At 36.6% G+C, this 18,253-nt stretch overlaps 3 protein-coding genes across 5 annotated transcripts; all 3 read right to left on the bottom strand.

Moving 5' to 3' along the window:
* Positions 1–499: 499 nt before the first annotated feature.
* On the bottom strand, positions 500–4,667 carry LOC147486832 (uncharacterized). Of its 3 annotated transcripts, XM_086571519.1 has the most exons (7): positions 4,145–4,667; positions 3,267–3,977; positions 3,094–3,186; positions 2,320–2,897; positions 2,009–2,171; positions 1,842–1,931; positions 500–1,757 (listed from the first exon to the last, which is right to left on the bottom strand). In XM_086571519.1, exons 4-7 carry the CDS (start codon positions 2,444–2,446, stop codon positions 917–919), a joined length of 1,221 nt encoding a protein of 406 aa, XP_086427645.1. In that variant the 5' UTR covers positions 2,447–2,897; positions 3,094–3,186; positions 3,267–3,977; positions 4,145–4,667; the 3' UTR covers positions 500–916. The 3 variants fall into 3 exon arrangements, with proteins under 3 accessions (XP_086427645.1, XP_086427647.1, XP_086427646.1); XM_086571521.1 differs by having other exon boundaries at positions 1,842–1,922; positions 3,267–4,667; XM_086571520.1 differs by having other exon boundaries at positions 2,320–3,186; positions 3,267–4,667.
* A 103-nt stretch (positions 4,668–4,770) lies between these two features.
* On the bottom strand, positions 4,771–10,382 carry LOC147486831 (putative protein S-acyltransferase 16). Its single transcript, XM_086571522.1, has 7 exons — positions 9,865–10,382; positions 6,499–6,591; positions 6,262–6,363; positions 6,018–6,095; positions 5,836–5,934; positions 5,636–5,731; positions 4,771–5,307 (listed from the first exon to the last, which is right to left on the bottom strand). Exons 1-7 carry the CDS (start codon positions 10,135–10,137, stop codon positions 5,194–5,196), a joined length of 855 nt encoding a protein of 284 aa, XP_086427648.1. The 5' UTR covers positions 10,138–10,382; the 3' UTR covers positions 4,771–5,193.
* A 6,213-nt stretch (positions 10,383–16,595) lies between these two features.
* On the bottom strand, positions 16,596–17,288 carry LOC147486830 (uncharacterized). The gene has a single exon (XM_086573863.1). It carries the CDS (start codon positions 17,286–17,288, stop codon positions 16,596–16,598), a length of 693 nt encoding a protein of 230 aa, XP_086429989.1.
* Between the last annotated feature and the right edge of the window lie 965 nt (positions 17,289–18,253).

Here is an 18,253-nt window from a genome sequence, read left to right as displayed (position 1 = left end):
GAACTGGTAAGCTGAGCATAATGAAACTGCTTTTACTAAAATTGGGGGTTTTAACAAATAAAGTTTTTGATGTCTGATTTTTCAGGTACCAATGAATTACGAGAAAGGAATGTCATTGAGAAGCAAAATTGGTTGTTTTAATTGTGGGGAGTCTGATCATTGGAAGCTTGATTGTCCTTGGCTTGACGTTGCTTGCCCTAAACCAGGATGTCTAGAAACTATGAAGCTTCGTTGGAGTGAGCGGGAACATAGTAAAGGAAAGAGATTCCTTAGATGCAATAGAGCACCAAGGTGTAGGGGTTTCATATGGGTTGATGATGTTGCTATGAAAGGTGTTGTAAAGGATGAAACCATGAAAGGTGTTGTGAAGGAGGTGGAGAGCCCCATGGAAGGTGGGAAAGTAAAGCTAAACATTGATGGTCCTGGTGGTATTAAGATGCAAATTGAAGGTAGTATATCTGATGTGACTGAAATTGTAAAGAAACTATCACTTTAATGGAATTTAATAGAAGTTACCTACTTTACTGTCTCAGAATTTACAACAAACGAAACTTGAATATCCAAACATAGCACTGACACTAGTGTCATACATTCCAAAACATAACAATACAAAACACATAGAAATCCAAAACATAGCACTGACATAGTAGTATTTCAAAATATAGTACTATCAAATTGTTTAAAAGCAAAAACATAGCACTGAAACATATCACAAACAGAACCTAATTCAACTAGCTATTTTGTATAGCCCCTGCCTCTGAAGGTCCACCAACAGAACAAGATGCCTAACTGGATGCAGTGGCCTTCCTCTTGGTGCTATAGGTGGCATATGAGGCATTGCTGGTATCTGTAACACTTGTCTTACATGAGATTCAACTGGTTGGAACTGACTTGATTGACTGGGTTGTTTAGTACTCTAAAATGTTATGGCATAAGGTGTTTGCCTTGATTGACATATCTCAGCATTTCCTCTACCGATTCCTCTTCCAGTTGTGCTACTTCCTCTACCATCACCATCATTAGCTCTACCCATTTCTCTTCCAGCTCCCCTACCTTCACCACTATTGGCTTTGTCTCTTCCTCTTCCCCTTCCCTCACCATTATAGGCTCCAGCCTCAGCAACATTTCCTCTCCCCCTTCCTCTTCCAGTTTTGCCACCTCCCCTACCCTCTCCAGCATTGCCTCTAGCCTCACCAACATAGGTCCCATCATTAGCAGCATTTCCCCTACCTTTACCGCTTCCTCTTCCCCTACCCTCACCAGCATAAACCTCACCCTCACCAACATTGGCTCCAACCTCACCAACATAGATCCCAGCATCATCAACATTTCCTCTACCCCTTCCTTTTCCCTGACCCTCACCAACATTTGCTCCATTGTCACCAACATAAGCCCCACCATCACCAACATTATCTTCAGCCTCACCAGTTCCTCTTCTCCTACCCCTACCCATTCCTCTAATAGCTTCAGGTACTTGGCTTCCATCTGCAGCATTAATTGGTCTATGTATAAAAAGATTAGGCATTGCCCTTGTTCTTAGTATGCCACCCCTTCCTCTTCCTCTTCCTTTTGCAGTGGGTAAATTCACATTGCCACCCACCTCACCACCTTGACAAGTTCTAGCATTATGCCTAAATCCATGACAACATAAGCACCTTGTTGTTGTAGTTTCATCTTCACCTCTTTTTCTATTGACTTTTAGCCTCCCAGGCTGCCTTTGTCTGATAGGTGGGGTAGATATACTCTTCTTCAGTAGCCTATAATCAATCACAACAAAGTAAAATTAAAAGGGGTATAGCAAACATGAAATCTATTACATAAAAGAAAAATAGTGTACTCACCACTTGCCATTCATCTTCATGCAAATAAGGGGTGATGCGACCACTGCATGCTCTTCTTTAAGCTTATACAGTGAAGTAGGGCTACAATATCTAAAAAAAACTCATGTAACAATAAGGATTCATATAAAAGTAACAAGTAAATATCAATGTAGGCAAGTTTTACTCACTCAACATATGGCAATCTCCTTGGCTTGATGACTGCCACAGCGTGAGCACATACAATCCCTGTGACTTGCCATTCATTACAATCACATGTTCTTCTCTGCAAATCTACATACCACCATTTTCCAAATGTATGAGTTACTAAGAACTTCCCATCATCAGAACCACCTACATGAAGATCACCAAGTTCATTTTTTTCTTTTCCTGATGATGTCCATCACCCTTGGCACAAATGGATCAATCCAAGTAATAGACCTCTCTTTCCTATCAAACAACAATTTCATTTGTAAAATCATAATCACTGAAATCATCTTACCAATAGGCTTATCTCTAGCTTCCAGAATGCGACTATTCCCAACTTCTGTAAAGTTATTAGACAAATGATCAGACTTGACAATATGATCAAAATGGGACCTTACCCACAATCTTGGATCTTCATTCATCAGATAATCTTTGGCCCCAGCTTCTCTTTTTTAAATCACATCCATTAATTTCTCAAACTCAAATGGTGCAAATGCCTTGGCTGCATTCCATGCTTCTAAATCCAGTCCTCTAAACCTAGTTTTCATATTTTTTTACCATGTGCCTAAAACAAAATCTCTGGTTGCAGTGAGGGAACACACTTACCAGTGCATTGTTCAACCCTTTCTGCCTATTTGAGATAATTCTGAGCCCACATTACTAACGCAAACACCTTCATCAGTTGGTATTTCAAAGGTTCTTTGTATAACATCATCCACTAAGTTATCACCATGATTAGACCTTTCTTCATTCAGGTTGTCTTCATCAACCAAATCTATGTCTTCATATTCAAATAGCTCTTCACCTTCCGGCCTCTAGGATGTATTCCTCATCTGAAGAGCTTGCACTGTGGTAATACTCTTCAGCATCAACCTGATCCACATTTACATCACTAACTCCCATTTTTTTTTTGCAGGCAAAATGTGAATATATTAATATAAATATAAGGTCATCACTAACTCCCAAGATTGGTACATCTACAATATCTAGAAAGCAAGGTTAAAGAAAGACAACAACCATTAAATATAATTGGAATTCAAATCTAGTTTAAATTTAATTTATATCTTACCATTATCATTAGTACCAAACACCTCCTCAGCAGTATAAGAAAAAGGTCCAAAGTCTAAGAAAGATTCAAAATCATCTCTCAAGTCTGATACATCTGCAATATATAACATATTATAAAAAGTATATTACTACAAATGAAATGAAAATAACAGGGGCAAAGAGCAAATAATATACCTTCAACAGTGGCATTGCCCTTGCCTTGTGTGCTCCCTTTACTTTGTTTAGACTTTTCTAGGCTTTCTCCCGGTCCCCTCCATGTGCAACTTGTTCCCCACCATTTAAATTATGAGACCCACCATTGAAAGTCATTGTCTTATTCCTAGGCTTCTCTATATTATATTCTAAAAGCCTTTGTTTTTTATAGCTTGCCAACTTGGACAATTTATCCACTTTTTCAATAGGTGGCCAGTCATCAAGATCAAACACTTGGCCTTTCTTCACACGTTTACTGAGAAATCTTCAGACACTGTAAATATATCTTTCAGACTCGTCACCACTCTCAACATCCACACTATCATCTATCTCCTCCTCATCACTACTTAAAACCTCAATGACAACCATCCTAACATGCAAATGAGTGTACCCTAATGCATCCCTAGTTGCAAGGCACATATACAACAAATCATGATCAGAAGTCATTAATCTTTTTTCTCCTGCATCCACCCAAGAAATCTCAAACACTGGATCAGGTGGTGTTGAAATCATTTCTGATAACTAACTAATCATATCAAGCATGCTTTCTAGATCACCATCAAGCAACTCAGTGTCAAGTGTTTTCCCACTCACATATTTACATACATCAACCCCATTCCTAACAGAATCTTCCCATCTCCCACCATAATGAAACCTAAGAACCCTGAACCCTAGCTCAACCATCTCTCTGAACTAATCCAACAACACAACAACAACCTCACAAATTAACAATACAACAATGTAATATTGTAGTAAAACAATAAAATCACCATACACGCATAAATATTTGAACTTAAAGTACAAATTCAACAAAACCATCGAAAAAAATGGAAATCTTGAAATCTCAAAGTGTAACTTACCAGTACGAAGCTTGGAATGTATAAAAAAAAGAATAGCAACACGATATAGAGCAATGAGAGAGAAAATCACCGACGATCCACAATCAAGAGCAATGAGAGAGAGAAGAAAGTTAGGGCAAAATAATAGGCAGGTGGGGGGTTGGGTTTAACACAATTATTAATCTTTACTCTACTATTTGGTTTCCCACTTTCCAATAAAGAGAGAGGGGGCAAATTTGGTATTTTGAAAAATTAAAGTCTGTTAGGAGTTTCCAGATGGAGTGGGGAGTCTTTTGTGCCGATTCTTACTTGGGGGTTTATTACAAACGGCTGTCATACTTTGGGGGGTAAGTACAAAATCACCCAACTTATTATTAGTCACAGGAATATCGACGTTTCTTTCCGCGCCTTCAATTGTGTTTGTATGTATCTTATTACTTTTTTTTTTGGATAATAGCAACCTAATTCCCTTTTTCGTGACAATTTGAAGTTTCTCTAAGCAGAAATCATCTAGTCAAAAAGAACTAGAAGAGAAGACCGTTACAAGGAGGAAATTTAGACACGGAGTAAACGAAGAATCATCTAACCAACAAATTTAGCACAATAATTAGTTGCAAGAGGGTTGAATACATTTTCCGGGTCTCAAGTTTTGTAACTTAGAACTTCAACTTCATCGCCTATACTCTGAAAATTACAACAAATTCGCAATCCAAAACATTAGTCAAAAATACATTCCATTACATAATACATTTCATATTTTTTCATTAAAAATACATTACACGTTTTACACCACCTACATGGTGCTTTTTGTACAAAAATAATCAGCTCAGTCCCTTTTGCACTGCTCCATATATGTTTCGCTTTCCTTTTCCTCGTTACTGACTTCAACACGAGTAGGGTTCAAGATTCTATTACTGCTTGATGAAAATGACAGGACGATTGTGGTTTAGCGTCGACTCCGAGCTTTCTATGTTTCTGATGTTAAGCATTTAGTCATCCAATTCTATGCTATGTTATTGTCAGCTTATTTTATCCGTGTCTGAAGTAACTGACGTGTAGTCATCCAAATATCATCTTGAGGATGCCATCAACCCAGTGTTGTCATATGCTGTCTGAAAACGTAAACCAGAACCTATATGCCTTGATGTAGGACATACCCACGTGAAAATGCTTGAGCCAAGTACCTGGGGAAAAATCAAACATAAAACTGGTGTACAAAAGCATTATTGAATACCCACAGGAACCAGCAAAGAGAGGTATGAAAAAGAGGAATAGGGACTGGAATAAGAAAATAGGAGAAGAAAAACACCCTGTCAAATTTTTTATGGCTGAGCAATTTCGATTGGTTTCGCTAGCATTTCTGTTTCATTTTTTGCCTTCGAAATATAATAATCATTCTCATCTAGTAGGTAGCCATGCCTCTCTTTGAAGAGTGTAACTCCTTTCTATTTATCTTTTCTTACAAAAAGGACAAAAACAAACAAAAAGTAGAAGCCTTCAAACAATTCTTACCGATGTTAAATTTTCATATGGACCTAGATCATAAGGATGCCAGTAGACATTGCCAACCTTTTTGGCCAGCCACATTGCTCTAACTCCTTCATGATACTGAAATATAGTAGACAAAATTGCAAAAAATCAGGATTTGAGGAAAACAACCCAGCAAACACACAAGCAATGAGCTTCCTTTTATCTTATTATTTGCTCCAAACCTCTATTGTGGTCTTGTTACACAAAATGAGATAAATATGCCAGCCCAAGAGGATGAGCAATGCCAAAGTTATAGGGACTAGCAGTAACCCAGAGATAATCTGCGAATGAAAATGAATGATTTAAATAGAATAAACCAAGGTGTTAAATGAGAAATTACTAATAAGATTGATATACAACTTACATAAGAGATTCTCAATGAGCCTTCACTTGGCTGTTGATCCTCCGCATTATCGTTAAGAACACTACCAACAAGCAAGACCTGAAAAAATTTCATACATCAAGGAAGCAATTATCTATATGCATCACATTGTCGAAACCTAAAATGTTAGATCACCCAGGGCCAGTAAGCCGGAATTGAGCTATAATAAGCCACGAGAGTAGTGTTAACTTAGTGAAAGGATCCTAGAAAAGGGAATAAAACATACCAGAGAGTGAACGCATGCAGTGACGGCATACACCACAAATACAAAGAAAATCTTGTAATTTGCATGGCCGACACAATTATTGATCCATATGCAATGGTGGTCCTGATCAGGAAAAATTGTAAATCTCAATATAAGGACTTGTTAATTGATATACAAAAGTTGACTCAAACAACAGTTACTCATCCTCAACAAAAGAAACTGCTAGACCATACGACTAACAAAAGGACTTATAGATACCATTCGCAGAACACATCTTTTGCACACTCGACAATGATGAGCACGAGGAGGCTTATAGTGGGAACACTTCTGGCAAAATCTCAAATCTCCACCCTGCAAGAAATCCATCGGATACAAATTTAAGGGGATGATTTCCGCTTCGTTGTAATAGGCACAATGACAGGAAAAAAAGAAAAAACAATTTACAAAGTCAAATTGATACTCTATAAGTTTCCATTAAACAGCCAGCTGTGACAAATTTGTAAAAACCTTCTGTAACTTTTTCTTCAATTTGTTGAACGCGTGAAGCATTCTTTAACGCTATACCTCCTATTTTCTTTGGTAAGAAAACTATAGGTTAGTTAGGGATGACCCCCATTTTCAAAAATATTAGGATAATATTTTCGAAAATGGGGGGTCATCCCTAACAAACCCAAAACTGTATTAATTTTCCTCAAGAAATAAACCCTTCTGACTACAAACTAACAAATCATGGTTCTAATTCCAATTTACGACAACCATGCATGAAAAGCATTAACTCCACAGCTCATTCACCGCTAGTCGAATCTTGTTACATCTTTCATTCCAATACTTTTGGGTGGAGTGTGAATCTAGTATCACCTCTGTCTTCCCAGAAGAAAGGATGAGTACAAATAGGGGAGCACAATATAATGGACAACCCTCACTATGCCTATATATGGATCCCCAACAGACTGAACAGACAGGCGGAATGTTAAACTTTCTTGCCCCATATATAAACACCCTAAGGAGGAGGCATAACCACCCATGGTTTGATATTGCCAAACCATATCGCATTTTTATCAGGTTAGCATACATAACGAATGTTAAGCTCAGCTTATTTTCAATCTGGACGTTAACAACCAAGAATCAACATCCCCAGGCGATGACGAAGGCAAAGTCAGAATCAAGACAAAGTACGATTCTATCAGTGCAATGTTGCAAGAAAGCATTTAGATGACTTCCACGTATTTTGAACCACAAGCTGGAAAAAGCAGATGCATACTGGAACCTTTGGAGACTTAGCAATTAGAATTTGACCAGTGTTAGAGAAAATGCAATGCAACATACCAAAGATCTATGCTTCACAGAGAGGCATGGAACTAGATGTCAGTGTAAGATGCATATAAGGTATTAATGAACTAGGAGTTATATTCAATAATTTGTAAAACGAGTTATTGATATAATACTAGTCACTGGTTTCAAATTATTTCGCAAGTGCTTATGCCATATAAACCAGCATAAGACATTTCAATACTTCAACTCATTTTTTTTTTCTTTCATGAAATGAGTATAAGATTTATTGCATTAAGGTTCATAATGCAATAAGAAGAGCCACTTTGCAAAGAACTAACAGGTGTTTACCATAAAACTCTACTCCTTTTCTTATTCCGACCTGTGTAAGGTTTTATTGACGTTCCCAATGAAGTGATTAAAGGTTGATTCCTTGTTGCTGAAGATGAGTGAGTTTCTAACCTTCTACAGATACCACCAAATCCAATGCAATTTTTTTGAGGAATTGAACCAATAAAGAGGAGCACTGAGTTAACACCTATACAGGATTTTGCAGATTCCCAATCCAAATTCTACTTTTAACCTTCCCAAGAAAAGCTCCCATGGTTGTTCCAGTTGGGCAGTACATAACTATATCCATGCCATAAGGACAACTACTAAAAACACAGTAATTGCAAAACGATATCAAAGTCCTTCTCATCCACACACCTGCCTGAATTTTCCCAGGTGTATTATATTTATAATTCAAGCCAAGTAACCAACGCTTGTCGCAGTTTTCCAGTTATTAGCAAAATTAAACTAAGCAAGTAATAGCAATGATAACTAAAATGCAACACGAGGATTTACGAAGAAAAACCCTTACGGGTTAAAAATCCTCAGACGACCTACAGAAGGTCAAAATGCACTATGATGGAAAATAGAGATTACAAAGTACAACAATTTTCCGACGAAACAAAAAACGCTCCAATGATTGCCAATCATTCCTCGGTCACTCCCGCTTCAACCAACTTCCAACCTCGCCGTGCTTTGCACAACAACCACGACCACACAGGTCCAGTAGTCAATCGACCACACAGGTTGAAAACAAACCACACAGGTTCAATAACCAAACAACCACACAGGTTAAACACAACCACCAAAAAGGTTACAGGACAGACTTAGAAATAGGTGAAATGGTTTGGGGAGAAGAAAAAATGAACTCTCTTATGTATTTCTCTCAATACAAAGTCTGGGCAGATTTTAGAGTTGATTTCTGAAACTCATGTCTAAAGAAATCAAGTTCTGAACGGGGTGAAAAATCAGTATTGGGCTTATAGAAACAGGTGAAAAATCAAGTTCTAAAGAAATCAATTTCTCTTAGTTTCGAAGTTCAGAATAGTTCCTGTTACGATGCTTTCATCTTGATTCCACCTCCAACTCTCAACATATCCCTCTTTACTTGGGTCTTATTTATAACCACAATCTACTTTATTTAATATATCCTATTCCAAAATTAGAAGCATGTCTAGTTAGATTCTTGTAATAGGTGTCTAGAACCTATACAGTGTTGGTGTGTTGCAGTTTTGTTCACTCTTGATGTAAAGGTAAATTCTAAATGCATATTGGCAGGGGAAGGCATTCACCAATTCTTAAGGACTACAATTCTCAATGACTAGGGGTACAGAAATCAACTGTATATAGATATGTAGCTAAGAATTGGCCTCATTTAAAGGACCTAGATAAACCCATGCATCAAACCAGTCCCTACCAAAACATTAAAATCGAACAACAAACAACACCTTTTATGAGTAATATGCATATATCATAAATCGTGGTTTGCCAAAAATATGAGTAAATCAGCAGACAGATACTTTGCATGGTTTGCCAAACATGAGAGTGTTCATTCTGAAGATAGTTTCCATATACGCTCTTAAAAAAGAAGAGTGTTCATTCTGAAACATAGTTCCCATTGACACTCTTAAAACCAAACTGTAGTGGTAACTACTCCATTAAGGGGTTAATGGCTCGTCTGGGAATTCTGCTCCCATGCACGCACTCCTTCCGCAGTACAAAAAAACTTGCAAAACACAATTGCTACACTACAGTGGATTCCAATACAACATTTTCTACACACAAGTGGATAGCAATACGAAAACTTGCATTTCAGTTAGCAACATTGCAAGTGGATACCAATCATAAAAACAAGACAGACGATCAGCTCAATTTCTCGATTCCATACAAAAAAAAAACGCTATTCATACCAAATCAAGCTTGCCCACTTAAACATTTCAACTAAATTACTCAAACCAACCTTACAACAAACTAAGTACTAGTTAAAAAACAAGAATCAACAAAAAGTGAAGTAAAAGAACAGACCTTTCTCTTGATTTCATGAATGGGTGTGTCAGAATCTTCAATATCAGGTAAAAAACTTTCAGGAACACGACCTGGATCTTTGGAAATAGCAATAGCATAAGTGAACAAACACATTAAAGCCATTACTGTAAAACCAACAGCATTTAAAAGTCCTTGTGAAGTTTTTAGACCAAACCAATTATCTATGAATATGAAAACTGTTGTATAGTATATAAACACAATTGCAGATAGTACTACAATTATGGGAAATGAGATTGTTCCTCTTTGGTGCATTTTTTTTTTTTAAGGAAAGGGGATTTGTGGGAAAGTGGAGGGGTAGTTTGGGGAGAGAGAGTTTTTGGAATGAAAAAATGAGACGAACGATAGAATGAGTCACGCGTCCGGGTTTTTGGGGTGAGTTTAATTTAGGTGACGTGGACGCGGACGTCGTGAAGGTGGTGGGTGAGTTTTGAGAGGGAGGAAAAAAATTGGAAGTGGAAGTTTGGTGGTGAGAGGTACTTGTATTGCCACATTTGCCCCTTGTTTTCTTTTGTTATTACCTTATAGATTTGGGCCATTGCATATATCCGGTAGTTTTTTGGGCCTGTAAAATATTTGTAACAATTCACAATCACTGTTCTAAAAATCAGTCTAGGTGGTCTTTAGTAGGGGTGGGAATTTGGCCCTAACGACCCTAACTCAGCCCTGACCGACCCGATCCTAAGCCCTCACAGAGTTTAGGGCAGGGCCGACCCGGCTCTAATGCCTTCTAAGGCAGGGTCAGGGCTAAGGTTCTGAAATATAGGCCCGACCTTAACTAAGCCCTAATTATAATTTCACTATAAAATACACAACTAAAACTATCCAACTCCTTGTTACATATTTTCAATTAAAATAACATTGTCCTTTGTAATTTATCACTTACCGTATGGGTAATTCTAATAATTTGTCTTATATCATAAAAACTTGTAAACCTACTTGTTTCTATCTCACAACTCACGTACACCTCACAACTCTCCGTCTAACCTAGTCACCAAGAACAATAATGAGCACTGGGCACTAGCCTAATGAAAAATAGGTTGACGTCAGTAAAAACTCATTCCATACTCTTATTTGTCTTTGTGTTCTTGAATGCTAAATGTAATTTTGGTGAGATTTGAGTACAAGAAATAACGGATTTATGTTAGTGAAAGCTCATTCCAAAATGTGTCTTGTGCATTTTAACTGTAATTTTGAAATATAAATATGAGTCTCTATGTACTTCAGTTTATTAGATTGTGGATATGCATTTTAAATTGTTAGACTTATCAAGAATTATTACTAGATTGGTTGTTATTCAAATTTCAAAGTGGTGGGACTTTGAGTTTGCAAATCTTTGAAATTTTTTGTAATATAAATGAGTTTTAAAACTGATGCAGTTAAAAGAATAAAATATATAGGCCCGACCCAACCCGGCCCTAAACTGTTAAAGAGGGCTTAGGGTAGGGTCAGGGCTTGAAATTTAGACTTATGACCCTACTTGATGGGGACTTTTAGCAGGCGGTGCCCCCCTAATAACTGAAAGGCTTTAAATATGTAGGGCCGGGCTAGCCCGACCCGGCCCATTGCCCACCCCTAGTCTTTAGGCGTTAGGCGGTGCCCAACCAACTGGCCTAGGCCCAAGTCGTTTAAAAAATTGGTGGACTAATTAGGTAGGTCTAGGCAGACCGATTAGGCGGGCTACGCGGTCCCGTCAAGTTTTTTTTTTTTTTTTGAATGATTAAATGTTGAAAATTAAAGACATGTGTAGGCTTAAAATTTGAATGAGTTTAAAAGACTAAAATTCAATGTAAATTATATGCCACTATAAGAAAAAGTATGTTTTTTATATGAAGTTGATTTTCTTAAACTATTACGCATTTTTGTAATAAGTATATTTGTTTGTGTTTATTTTTTGAGTTATGGTAAATGATTTTCTTTATTTTTAGTAGTATAAGTGTGTATTACTATATATATTATAAGATATATTTGAAAAAAAAACCACCTAGGCGCTAGCTAGGCACTCTCTCACCGCCCGACTACTGCCTAGCGTTTTTTAGAAACAACTAGAGGCCCTCTGCTATTTTTTAGAGGACTAATTTCGGAGAAAAACAACTCTAGAGGACACCGTTTAGTAACTCACACTGACAAATTCCAACATTAAGTAACTTACAAACCCACGATTTCAATTTTACTAACCCTCAAAGACAAAATAAGTTGTCTTGGCCTTTTTTACTTTTTTTTAAAATACCAATTTTATCCCTCCGTGTTATTATAGATGTAAAGCATATAAATTTTTATTTATTTTTTAAATACCAGTTTCATCCCTCTGTGTTATGTTTATAAAATAGAGAAATTTGGTGATTGTTCGTACCCAAATAAGTGAACATACCTCATACACTATGTTGATGTATAACCAATGATTGTTCATACCCCAAATATGTATGAACTCGATCCAATAGGTGTTCTTACTAATCATACATTATGTTGAGGTATGAATAATGATTATGCATAACTCATGTTGAAGTATATGAACAGTGATTGTTCATACGAATAGTGATTGTTCATATCTCATGTTGAGGTTCATACCCCAATTAGGTATGAACAATCCATTGTTTGAGGTATGAACAGTGATTGTTCATACTCCAACAGGTGTTCTTACTAATCATTGTTCATACTATATACATTGAGTCGTTTCGATTAAGTCGAGCCGTTTATTATTTCGTGTCAAGAGTATACGTGACCTTTCATCTACCCGAGTGATAATAGCCCAAAACTATAGTTTTAACCCCTTAACAATAATACTTTTAGACCAATTATGCGAGTAATAAATAAGAGTTAATGCTGATTACGTGCTTTTATGTATTTCAGGCATTGAAATCAATTATGTGCAAAAATGTGTCACTTTGGTGAGATAAAGGAGCAAAGGTTGGTTGCTAAGAAGTTCTGTGATTAAAGGCCAAGATTCAAGGAGAAAAAGCCTTTGTAAAGCCCGGTCAAAGCTGAAAAGTCAAATTCAACGCGAGTAGAAACAGCACACAAAAGTCAGCAGAACTTCCGAAGACCGTATCTTTGGGTTCAGACCTCGGAATTGGGCCTACCTTATGTCAAAACGACCGGCTTGGAATCAGCTTTCCAATGGTCCAAGCCTTGACCCAATCAGAGGAGCAAAAGTGGACAAAAAGTTTGTGGAAGTCAAATCTAACTGTAAAGGCCTATGTGGACTGAAGAAATTGGGTTTTGGGCTCGATTTTCCGGCCCAAAACATGGGTCCTCAGCCTATGTACAAAAATGTGGATCTGGTCTCCTCTATTTCAAGACATACGACTTAACTCTTAAGAATTCTTAGTTTAGGTAGCAAGTAGCCATTAGAGAATAATTCTAAATCTAGTTTTTACATTCAATTAATTAGTTTCTAGTACCTTGTTTTTAATTTAGTATTTGAATCAATTGTTATTTCTTCATTAGATTAATAAAGTTAGTTAGTTATTCATAATTTAGTTTCATTTTCCATTAATCATTTTAGTTTCAATTCATAGATTTAGTTATTTATCATTATTAGTTTCAATTAAATCTTGTATGCGTAGATTTCTATTTAGTTCAAATAAGCAAAGTTAGAATCTTTATACCATGTCTTGCTTAAATTTGATGAGAAATGATAGTTTAATGACTCAAGGCTAAACCTCCATTAGAGGGGGTTGAAGAAACCTTGATGAAAACTTGATTTCGATTAGCGTAGAATAGTCGTAATTTTCATTCCATTCTAGAAAACAATTAGTTCACAATGAGAATGAGTTTGATTGTTTCACATGCTAGATGTTAGTTGGTAGAGATTACCTTGAACAACTAGGGATTAGGAAAAACCAATTGTTATGCGAAAGCAGTTCAATTCGAATTACGACGATTCTTCGTTAGTAAATTAAGTCGAGTTAAGGTGGAATCAATCCCCCCTAATTCTTTGTCGAGTATCAATTTAGTATTCCGTAGTCGTATAAAATCATATCTTGTTAGTATAATTTCCATCGTAGTATAAATTTCATAAAACTCTCATTAACTTTGGATGGATTTATAATCTTAGGAAACGTGAATTCTAAAGACCTAGGGGTGGAACGAATCTTTTACTCCAACTTTATTTCGATAGAATCGAGAGTAGAAAAACTTTGATAAACAACCTTAGACAAGAAAATAGTTTTAGTTTTACTTGCATTTAAGTTTCATCATTTATTCGTAAGTAACACTATCATTTTCCCTTTTATCACCGAGCCATTTTTTATTTCACGTCAATGGTATGTTTAACCGTTCATCTACCAGGTCCTTGTGAGTGATTAAAAAAAAAGGTGGTGTTAAGAGTGACTTTTTCATTTGATTTGTCCTTGTGAGTGAAGTTGAAATTTAACAAATTGTTTTGCCATTGTCTAAGAAATTAGGTGTTTACATTTGTTAGCCCAATAGAATTTTAAGGCTGCGAGAAAAACTTGGTGAAGGAAGTGTTTCTAATTTTTGTGAGCCTTTTTTAAGTTGCAAGATAAATACTAGGGAGGTGCTTATGAATTGTGATAAAAGAGAAATTAAAAAAACATTGTACGATAGCAAGGGGATGGGTTCCGAAAAGTCTGGCTATCATATAGTAGTGTACACTGTAGAGATGTTTTGACGAGATATTTTGACGTTTCGGAAAAAAACCAAATACTAGAATGGCACTTGGTCAACGGTAACAGGTTCAGTGATAAATACTCACTGGATTACTGGAAACTCATTCACAAGCAAGATGTGTGCTCTGGTTGTTTTATTTGATATTAGTATTACATAGGTGGAAATGCCTACTTCCTTGATGTGATGATTGAATTGTTGATTTTAATCCACTAACAATAACAAGAATAATGTATGGGGTTGGTTAAACAAACTCCATCTATTGTGACTCCAATCTAACGTCAAATCCTGACCGTCCAATTGTGAACTATCCAACGCATGAGATCTATTTTCTGGACCCAAAAAATTCTAGCGGGATAGTTTCGGTACTGAAGAAAAAACTCAAAGAACCACTACACACTCATCTTTCCCAACTCTTTTCTCATCTCCATCTCAAGAGGCCGACAAATAAAACTTCCCAACTCCGACTTCTTTTGAAGCACCACTAAAGTCGTCATCGTAGTCTCCCTCTTTTCGGGTTAAATATAAACAGGAAAATACCATTTTATTTTTCATTTAATTTGGAGTTCAAGATTTACGAGCCAATTTTGTTCAATTTGTGTTTTAATTGTGTGGTTGCTTGAGTTTCACAATGAGTTCAGGTGACTTATTTTGTTTTAGTGCTCTCATTTGTAATGGTTGTTTCGTTTCTACTAGTTGTGTTATACCCTGGAGTTCCTTATCAAGGTGGGCGTTGGAGTCTTATTTGGGGAAAGCATTTGTACTATACTCACATGAACTTGGATATGAATATGAAGTGGCACAAAGCAATGCCACATGGATTTCGGACATATATAGGGAACGCAGTATGTGCTTGATCAACTAGATAACTCTACCTTGAAATGATAATCTCCTACCAATCCAACTAGTAAGCCTTTTCTTAATCTTATCAAGAACAGGAGCAACACGTGCTCTAGTGATTTTGCCTTTATTCAAAGGAATCCCAAGGTACTTTTTAGGTAACCTCCCTTCCACCATGTTCAATTCCTGTAGAGCTGTATGTTTTCTATCTTCATTAAAGCCTCCAAAAAACACTTTACTCTTTACTTTGTTAATAAGCTGACCCGATGCTTCTTGTTATCTTCCCAAAACATGGTTAAGCTTTCTGATACCCTTAATCCCTCCATTTGCAAAAATGATAATATCATCTGCAAAAAGCAGATGAGAATGAGCTTCAACACTCTTAATAGTGGTTAAAGGCATCAAGTGCTTCTTAGTTCTCAGATAGAGCGATTCTTTCTGCTTAAAAGTGTCTCAAAGAAGAGCAAGAGAAGTGGAGATAAGGGATCACCCTGCTTTAAGCCCTTCTTCATTGCAAAATATCTCACTGGACCTCCATTCAGTAAGATAGAAATATAAGCTGAGTTCACAATCTTTGTGATCCACTTAATCCAAGTATCTGAAAACCCAAGCCTTTTCATTACCTGAAAGAGAAAATCCCAATTCATAGTATCATAGGCCTGTGTTATATCCAGCTTCAGAGCCACTGAGCCACCATATTTCTTATTCTTCATCTCATTCATGAGTTCTGAAGCCAAGCAAATACTAGTTTGAGAGCTTCTACCTGGTACAAACCCTGTTTGTTCCTTGGTAATGATCCTATCAGCCATAGGGTTCATCCTTCTTTGTAAAAGCTTTGTGATTATCTTGAACAGGAAGTTTCCCATGCATATGGGTCTAAACTGACTTAATTTCTTGGCTTCTTTGCCCCTAGGAATCAATGTAATGAAGTTAGCATTTAATCCATTAGGTAAGCACCCTTGAATGAAAAAGGATTGAACAGCAGTACACACATCCTCTTTGATAATTTCCCAACACTTGAAGTAGAAATGACCCTGAAATCCATTCGGACCTGGAGAGCTATCCGCTTTCATAGAAAAAATAGTTTTTTGTATTTCTTCATAGTTGGGAATTCTTGTGAGGAAATAATTATCTTCATCATCAATAAGTTTTGGAATAATACTCAGCAGTTCTGGATCATGGGTGACTAGTGTATCTTGGTACTTTGCTTCATAGAAGTTGATTACATGTTGCTTAATCTAGTCTTATTCAGTCAAGAGAGTTCCATCTTCTGTCATAATTTTTGTCATCATAGAAGCACCTAATTTGATCTTACACATGTTATGAAAGTAAGCTGAATTTCTGTCCCCCTCTTCATCGAATTTGGTTATGCTTTTCTGTCTCAAAAGTGAAGCTCTATTTCCTTTGGCTACATCCAACTCGACTTCCTTTTGAACCATCTCAGCCACTAAACCATCTTCATTACTTTCATCTGCAAGCATCTGTAGTCTCACTAACTCTGCCTGTGTTTTTTTTATGTTTGTGTCTACCAACCCAAAGGTCTCAGTATTCCACTTCATGATATCCACTTTCAATCTATGTAGTTTTCTCATGACTTTGATGATAGGTGGAAGATACCCCTCAAAGGATTGACTCCAACTGTATTTTACCATATCCATAAAAGTAGTGTGTGTACACCACATTTTATTGAATCTGAAGGGTATATTTTTTGGCTTTGGCACATAAGGATGAAAGCTGATGATTGGGGAGTGATCAGATGCATATCTGGCTTCAGCCTTGTATTTCCAACCAGCAAACTTAAGGTTCCATGCTTCACTGTAAAATACTCTGTCCAATCTGCTAGTAACTCTCCTGCATCCCAGCTGATTATTACACCAAGTGAACTTCATGCCTTCCCAATTGCTCCCTAAAAGTTCAGTCTTGTTGGTTGAATCCATTTGTATATATGGGAGTGTTGTTTTGTGTGCATTAGGTGTTTGATTAATTGCTCGCATGGGGTTTTTACCAGGTAGTGATGTATATATTGTACGTGTTGTCTATCATATTAATGAAGTGCTTAACAGGTAGTGATGTTGTGGTTCTTCTCTATTGTTGATTGGGATCATTTCTAGACTTTTGACAACCTTTACAGGTCATATGATGTGTTGGATTTGGTTTATTTCGATCCCATTCTTTGATTTCCTTCATCATATGAATGTCTTCATAAAATATTAGCATAAAATTTGCCCTTTGTTTATCTAATGAACTTTGGTGATTTTTTGCTGTTTTCTTCCAATTAGTGCTACTTCGACCAAGTTATATTGCCTAATTTCATCCTTTGAAATTATAGAGTTGGCATTATTTAATCCTTAAGTGATTTTCTTTAAGAAAAACAATTCTAAACTAATTAGCCGCCATCACCATTTTTTGTTTCTGAAGTGTAGGACAAATTATGATAGATTTTTTCATGGGTCAGTATCGTACCTAGGTTGTTCATTCTTTGAAACAGTTAAGCTAACACTTATAGATCTCATATATGATACATTCACACAATCTAGTCCACTTGCTAAAAGTATGTCTGAGTTGTAAAACTTAGATGATTCATTGTTCTGCTTTGGTTTTAAAATTGGTATGCAAAATATCTAGGTGGTATTACTGACAAGGTGGCCAGTTAGGCCTTGATCATAGGTACTTATGTTGAGTCCCTTACTCATGAACAGTGCAACATGATAGTCGAGAGGCTTGGTGACTTTATCTCATTGACCTGGGTCTTTAGTCATATCTATAATACTTGTTGTTGGAATGGTATGTTGTAGTGTGAACAATACAAGTGGAAGGGAGTCTGGTTTAGAACATAAAAATGGATGCGTGGAAGGGTGATAGATATGACTAATATGTTCTCATTACAGTTATATATTTCAGT

This window comes from Coptis chinensis, chromosome 7, assembly GCF_015680905.1.
Source record: "Coptis chinensis isolate HL-2020 chromosome 7, ASM1568090v1, whole genome shotgun sequence".
NCBI lineage: Eukaryota > Viridiplantae > Streptophyta > Magnoliopsida > Ranunculales > Ranunculaceae > Coptis > Coptis chinensis.
This window is presented reverse-complemented; position numbering and strand designations above follow the sequence as displayed.

Coding starts and splice junctions, on each gene's coding strand:
- LOC147486832 (XM_086571520.1), bottom strand. CDS start 2,446: ATGAATGAAGATCCAAGATTGTGGGTAAGGTCCCATTTTGATCATATT. Junction 2,172..2,319: donor AGCTAGAGATAAGCCTATTG/GTAAGATGATTT, acceptor ATCTTCATGTAG/GTGGTTCTGATGATGGGAAG. Junction 1,932..2,008: donor AGGAGATTGCCATATGTTGA/GTGAGTAAAACT, acceptor AGTTTTTTTTAG/ATATTGTAGCCCTACTTCAC.
- LOC147486831 (XM_086571522.1), bottom strand. CDS start 10,137: ATGCACCAAAGAGGAACAATCTCATTTCCCATAATTGTAGTACTATCT. Junction 6,592..9,864: donor TTCATGAAATCAAGAGAAAG/GTCTGTTCTTTT, acceptor GATTTCTTGCAG/GGTGGAGATTTGAGATTTTG. Junction 5,308..5,635: donor CATATGAAAATTTAACATCG/GTAAGAATTGTT, acceptor ATTTTTCCCCAG/GTACTTGGCTCAAGCATTTT.
- LOC147486830 (XM_086573863.1), bottom strand. CDS start 17,288: ATGGATTCAACCAACAAGACTGAACTTTTAGGGAGCAATTGGGAAGGC.